The 7,044-nt window shown below is 47.5% G+C and overlaps 1 protein-coding gene across 2 annotated transcripts in view; it reads right to left on the bottom strand.

Moving 5' to 3' along the window:
- The window catches only part of ABCA1 (ATP binding cassette subfamily A member 1), a 104,317-nt gene that overhangs the window by 50,355 nt on the left and 46,918 nt on the right, over nt 1–7,044 (bottom strand). For both annotated transcript variants that reach the window (XM_019623695.1, XM_019623696.1), the window contains exons 6-8: nt 4,294–4,534; nt 2,373–2,512; nt 1,913–2,029 (exon numbers count right to left, since the gene is read on the bottom strand). In XM_019623695.1, the coding sequence (XP_019479240.1) occupies nt 1,913–2,029; nt 2,373–2,512; nt 4,294–4,534 (498 nt within the window). The remainder of the gene's footprint in view (nt 1–1,912; nt 2,030–2,372; nt 2,513–4,293; nt 4,535–7,044) is intronic.

The raw sequence follows: 7,044 nt of genomic DNA, 5'->3' as shown, positions 1-7,044 counted from the left end.
AGGGAAGAACGGAAGGACAGAGGAAACAGAAGTGCCCCACCAGAAGCAGAAGCCTCGGGCATCACCTCATGTACCTGACGTGAGGCCGAAGGGGGTTACAGAAGACGGAGAAGCCCAAGCTTGTGGCATTAAGCAAACACTCCTTCATAGAGAAAGAAAAGTTAGAGGAGAATCCTTCCAACCACAGGCTGATGAGTCCATAGTCAGTGTCTCCAGCCCAAACACCCCCCTGTTCTCCAGGACCCAATACCCATCGGCCTATTGGAAATGCCTATCATCCACCAGGTCAAAAACCAAACCCATCCTTGTCGTCTCCTTCTCTCTCACCCCTCCTGCCAGGGCCTTAGCCACCCACTTGGATGGCCTCCATCTGGTCTCTGCCCTCTATCGTCCCTCTCCTCAATCCACTTGTCATACTCAGATCAGAGTAACATGTTTACATCTCGCCTTGCTTAAAACCCTTTCACGGTCCCGCAGAGCTTAAAGTCAAGGTCCCTGGCTTGACACACAGGCTCTCCAAACCACATACCATGACTTTCTCCCTAACCACAGCTGCTACATTTCCTATTGCTCATCCTGTGTTCTCCCAGCAGGATTCCTAATGAATGCCATGGTCATGTTTACCAGAGCTTGTCCCAAAGAACGGGCCAAAGTCGCCATTTAAGAGTAGGGTAAATAAACTAGCTGCCCACAGACCGAAACTCATGGAATCCCTTTAACAGGGCCCCTTGGCATCCTGCAAGACTCAGAAGAAAAGTCCAACAGGGAGAAATGTGGATTCCAAGGAGAGGACCAGAAAAAAGAGGCCTAAAGCCACATCTCCGTCTGTCGCTGCCCATGGCTAGATCATGTGAATCCCTTTAGGAGAGGCGGGAGCCCAACACAGACCCATACTTGAAGGGCATGGGTCGTTGTTAGTATTATTAGTCAGGAATTACTCAGCAAGTCCATAAAAATTATTGTTCATGTTTTTCTCACTAAAGTTCCTTGGTTTTTAAAGGCCCTAAGTTAAGAATTCTGTATCTGTAGTCAGCCTAGTATAACAAAGATGACTCTAGCTTTCCCATCACGGGAAGGTCCCCTGGGTATCGCCCCTCCTAGGGCATCAGGGGACAGTCCTACACCTGAGAGAGTTCCTTCTAGGTAAGTACCATCTCTAATACCCAGCTGCCCCTCTGATCAAGGAGGTGTCAAGACAAGAAACCTGGCAAAATCCATTCCTGTTTCTTAAAAGCAACAGAAACAAAAGGAAAAGGCCTCCCTCACCACGGAGATAGGAAACAGTGTAATGATTCTCTGACTCATCCTAAGGCGGGGATGATTTGATTAAATGGCACTCAGGCCCAAGCAAAGGAGACACTCTGTTCTTGCTCAGACTCCTCCTGTGCTTTTGAATCCAGTTGTCTCTAGAGCACTAATCCCTTTTAAGTACTTCTAAAGCACTAAGTGCCCTCCCTGTGGTAAGGGCAGCTCCGAGCTCATGCAGTGCTTTGGGAGCGAGTATCTCAGACAGGTCTACGGGTTAGGCCAGCCCTTTGCTCCACACCTCTATCAAAGATCTACAAAGACATAGGAAGGCAAAGCAAGACGCTGCGGTTGGGTCTAGAGCCAGAAATGAAAATAGGGTCCTGCCATCAGCAAACTCCCGTTCCACATGCCAGCCCTCAGTCAGTTTCTTAGAAAACTGATTTCTGGCCACCAGGTGCATTGATACTGATGTGCATGAAACAGTGTAATCTGTATATGACCACCTATAGCTCTACGAAGGTGACAGCCCTGTGGCTTGAGCTCTGCTCAGTACATCTATACTGGTTAAACATAACGCATTCTCATCTCAGTCACTTCTGGGAAAGTGACCAGAAACTCACTTCTCTAACATCAAGCAGGTTCATAGTAACCAGGGGGTACTCACCCGGACCAGGTCCATTTCTTGGCTGCTCTCCATGAAGGTCCAGATCTTGGGGCTGAGCTCTTCCCACATGCCTTGCAAATCATGAAACACTGCCAGTTCCTGGAAGGTCTTATTCACCTGGAGTCAGGTGGGGAACCGGGGAGAGGAAAAAAAAAGAGGAGAGGCAGAGCTATAAGAAACGCAGCTGCTTCCTAAAAAGATGCTGCATCACAGCAGCCCTTTTCCAGTCCTTCCCATCCCTAAGAAGTGCCTGTCAGTAGCTCTGATTCAAATACCCAAGGCTGGAGAGCTAGCCCTCAATGGTCAGTTCTGGCTGGGTCAAGCTCAAGGTTCTCACTCTCTGGGAATCCCCGAAGAGCCAGGAGTATACTCAACATACCCCATCTGACACTGCCTTTACCTTTTCGCCTATAATTCTGGGGGGATTCTGGGGAGAGACCTTTGGGCCTGGGCAGCTTACCTCAGCCATAACCTGCCTTGTCGCTGGGGTGTCAGGTGTATACAGGATCTTCCCCACAAGCAGGGGTTTGAGAGCTTTCCATATGATGCGGGAAAGAGGACTGGACTCCAAATTCTTCATCAAATCATTGCAATAAGGAGCTATGAAGAAGAGAAGAGGCCAATATTCACATGCATGGTCATATGCTTGTAGGAACTCACAAGGGCTTGGAGCTAGCCAGACAGTCGTCGGTTCAAATCCCAGCTCTACCAAGTAATAGTGACGAGCTATTATGTAATAAATAACTTCACTCAGTTTGCTCCCCTGTAAAAATAAAGTTAATAACATCCACTTGGCAGAGATGTGGTGAGAATTAGCTGAAATGTTACCGATAGAGTCCTTAGAACAATGCTTAATAATCAGAACAATCAGAGCTTATTACAGCACTGAAGATGGATAACTCACAACTGAGATGACCTAGAAAGTGTTTTTCCTATGAACAGCCTACATAACTCTAGATTCACACTTTTATGTTGGCCCTCACCACTTTGTTTCCTTGAAAACAGCAGGCTGAATTCAGACTTTAGTTTTCAAGAAAAAAATTTTAAATTCCCTTTAATTTGGTCTCAGCACAAGTATATGCAATAAATGTAATAAAAATTCCAAATGGAGAAATCCAAAGTTATAACAGACAACAGGGTTTGATTATTCACAAGGATTCCTGATTGTTTTAAAAAAATTCATTCTGGGGCTTTCTAGATACCAAGTATCCTCTACATGCTGCAAACACAATATAACTTAAAAAAAGAGAGAGAGAGAGAATTTGCTCACAATTATCTGTTGTGCAAATGAAGGTTCCCTTGGGTTGACTTGCAAAGCAAGGGAGCAGAGGGGATGGCATTTCAGATAACTGCCTATAATACCGTCCCCTTCAGGCTTGCAAAGCAAGCTGCGATGTCTGGAGTGCTTTACTCCAGAGAAAAATAAAAGGTTCTTGTGTTACAGTAATGTACAAAAAGCTGCCTCACTCAGTGTCGGAAAGACACACCTGCGGTTGGAAATGGAGAAAGGCACACTTGCATCAAGTTTTCAAGGAAAAGGATGCCATTGTCTAAAACTGTAACACTGGCTCCTTGCTGTCATCGGGCACAGGACACATTTCACCACCAAACTGCCCAAGTGTGAGCAGCAGATATGGAATTACAAGGTTCTTTAACACCACCTTGCAGATGAGAACCAAAAACAAACAGCAGATCAAATGACCGAGTCTGGTGGTAGACACACGCCAGCATTAACAGGTATTTCAGAAGCCATGTGGCTTACCGGAGAAAAGCACGGAGCCAGGAGGACCTAAGCTTCATCCGGGCTCGTGTGGATTAGCTCTCAGGTGGCTCTGATCAAATCATTTATTTAACCTCTCTGATCCTATAATAAAATGTGGGGTTATAGAACCCTTCCTTGCAGGGTGAGTGTAAGGATTAAACGATAGGATAACAGATAGAATGCATGGTGCATAGGAAGTGTTCCCCAAATGTTGGTTTTTATTGTTGTTACTATATTACTGTTATTGTGAAGTTTTTATTATAAAGCATACCCCAAGGGAGGAAAGGGCAAGAAAAAGATCCTTAATCACTCTGGGAACTACCCTCCTGCATCCCACAGAAAACTGAGGCGATTGGCTTTTTAATCATTCATTCATTTGATAAACACACTGTGTACCTGGGATGTGCCGGGCCCCATTCAAAGAAGTGGGGACACTTAGCTAATTAGGAAAAGACACTCTCTCTCCTCTAGGCGCTCCATGTGGTGGGCAGACAGACATGTGGACACCCAGTGCTGCTCCAGAGGATGAGGGTACGTGCGAGCGAGGAGGTAACACAGGGCTGAGTCTACGACTAAGGTGGGCCGGGGCCAGAGCTTCAGTCAGTCTGCACACACTCACTTGTAGAATTGTCATAGAAGGTTCCAGCGTCCTCGTCGGTGCCATTGCCTCCAAAGAGGGCTTTGTAGTTGTTGTCCTCGTACCAGTTGAGGGACTTGATCTTCAGGCCCCCACCCTCGGGATGGCCGCAGACGATGCGGGACACTGCCTGGTAAATCTGGGTAGAGGAGCTGGAGCCGTTCACGTTGTTCAGAAACATCACCTCCTGCCGCATGTCACTCCAGCTCTTGGTGCTGAACATCTGGGGTCAGGGATGGTGGAGGGGGAGAAGAAGAGGGGAGAAGAGAAAAGGGTGGAGCAAGGGTGGGAAACAGGAGAGAAAGAGACATCTTATTTTGTGGACCTCTCCAAAGCCACATCCCACAGCACATCTTGTCTGACGTCACTGAAGCCTCGTGATGGGACTGCCAGAACCACACCACTCCGGCTGTGGTCCGGGGACCAGCAGCTTCAGCGTCACCTGAGAGGTTGTTTGAAATGTAGAGATTCTGACCTGTCTGTCTACAAGGCAAACCTGCATTTTCACAGGATGCCAGGTGATTCATGTGCATGTTCAAGACAGAAGCACAGCTTAGAAGCTAGTGGAGCCTGTGGCGGTGGGCTTTATTTCATTGATTGGCTTCTGGCTTATGGGACAGCACGCTTTCTCTGAACAGCTATGTGCTCATACACGTACCTCAGGAGCTGCTCACACTCTCAATCACTGACTCTTTTCTAAAACACCGCAAGCTTCAGCGTGGAAACTGAGGATCCCTCTGCCCCTTGGGAGAAAAGGTACTACGTGTGCAGTCCCCATGCTCATCTCAGTTACATGTTGGGCAATGGGGAAAGCATCAGGTGGGACATCCCAGTTTGATTCCCAGCTATGTCCCTCATTCGCTTACAGCCTTAGAAAAGTCACTTCTCTAAGGCCCAACTTATCATCAAGATGATGACAGAATGTGGTGAGGAATAAATCACATGATACGCGAGAGGGGGGCCCTGCCCAGAACAGCCCCTGCAGGGATGAGTCAGACACCACAGGCAGCCAGGGGCTGTGTCTGTGACTTACACTCTGACAGGCGCTTTGTCTCACACACAAATGTACTCCAGCGCCTTGTGAAGTTCTTGGCCCAATTGCTCTTATAATTAAATATTTATATAGAGCACTTTGTATTTCCATGCATTTGACAATAAATCATTGACATATCCCTACATTCCTTGAGAAGTCCATGCATGCTCTCACCACCCAGAGGACGGAGCCATGGGGAGCCGAGTGGGGAGGCTGCGGGACCCTGCATGCGCCCTGGAAAAGGCCTAGACTCGGACTCCAGGTGCCGTTTTCTGTCTCTCAGGGCCTGCTGTCTCCTATGAATAATATGGCCCTGGACACTGCAGATCTGACTTGACCTTCAGGCACTCCAGGGGTGGGTCAGAGGTCACAGACATGTCTCCCTCCAGAGAGGGAGCATCTAACACACACCACAAGAACAACATTAAGTGGCCAGCCAGCTTTTCCTTACTTTATCTTTTCAAAACCTGCATCAGGTATATAGACAGGAAGGGCAGAGATGGTCAGGCAGCCTTTCCTTTTGTTGGTGGGTGGAACAGCCCTGGAGAGTTTTAGCGACTCGCTTAAAACTTCTCTTTCCACAGGCTGCCTCAGCACCGCCATCCTGCCGTGCCCCAACCAAAAGAACAGATTTCTTCCTGCCTAGAACCAGCATATCTTTGGACAGAGGCACCATAAATGACACAGTTATTCCAAACTGTTGGCTCTTCCCAGCACCTGTCTTAGGGGCAAACTCCTATTTATTCTTCTCCCACCTCAGCTCATGCTCCACAATGAACAGATAAACAAGTGCATTTATTTATTTATCTTCTCCCATTTGTCCCAGAGAAATAGCACATTAGACAATGAGTAACTTATGGTCAAAGTGACCCAAAGGTTTTCCATGAAGAGGAGTGGGTGGCCCCTGCTTGCCCTGGACTGGGGAGCAAACAGTCCACAGAGAAGCAGCTGCCAACAAAAATGTATATTGCTCAGTTGGAGAGTTTCCGCCACATCAGCAAAGGGAACATCACATGCTTTCGATTATTTTTTTTACCTCAGACAAAAGGCAGGCCAGTGATATAAGAGGAAACAGCTGTACCCAGACCCCCAGTTTGGAGGGAATCTCCCACGTGACAGTCCCTGCTTAGCTTTCTCTAAGGCAGGGGACCCCGCAGGAGTAGTACAGAGCACGTCAATGCCAACTCACAGCACCCTAGAGAAACCGCTATGGACTTGCAGGGCAGTTTCCGTTTCTCTTTCTGCCTCCTGGAAGAACCCCAGGTGACCCAGCGTCTCCACCTACAGAAAGGTTACCAGCTTTCCTGTCTGAAGTAACAAATGCAAGCTGGACTAGGACTTCTCCTGAAAGGGACACAAAAGCCACGCCTCTTCAGTGAGACACACAGGAGCAGAATTAACACAAAAAAAGAGAACTGAAAACAACACACTGAAGTGTCGACCATTTCATCTCGTTTTCTGTATTTTCCACACATTCTGCATTTTCCACAGTGAATGTGCCACACTGTGATTCTCAGAAAACTAAGTAAATTTTGATATTTGAGAAAAATGATACTAACACCAAAACTTGAGTTCGAAACGCAACTCAAAATCAGGCTGGACCAAGTCTGAGAAAATGTCCCCACAAACTTCCTATCCAATGTCCTCTACATTAAGGCCTGTATTGTCCTGACCACTGCTCCCCCACCCCCACCCCCTCC

Source organism: Hipposideros armiger, unplaced genomic scaffold (genome assembly GCF_001890085.2).
Source record: "Hipposideros armiger isolate ML-2016 unplaced genomic scaffold, ASM189008v1 scaffold_558, whole genome shotgun sequence".
In the NCBI taxonomy this organism is placed as follows: domain Eukaryota; kingdom Metazoa; phylum Chordata; class Mammalia; order Chiroptera; family Hipposideridae; genus Hipposideros; species Hipposideros armiger.
Note: the sequence above shows the minus strand (reverse complement) of the source record. Positions and strands in the feature narration are given on the sequence as shown.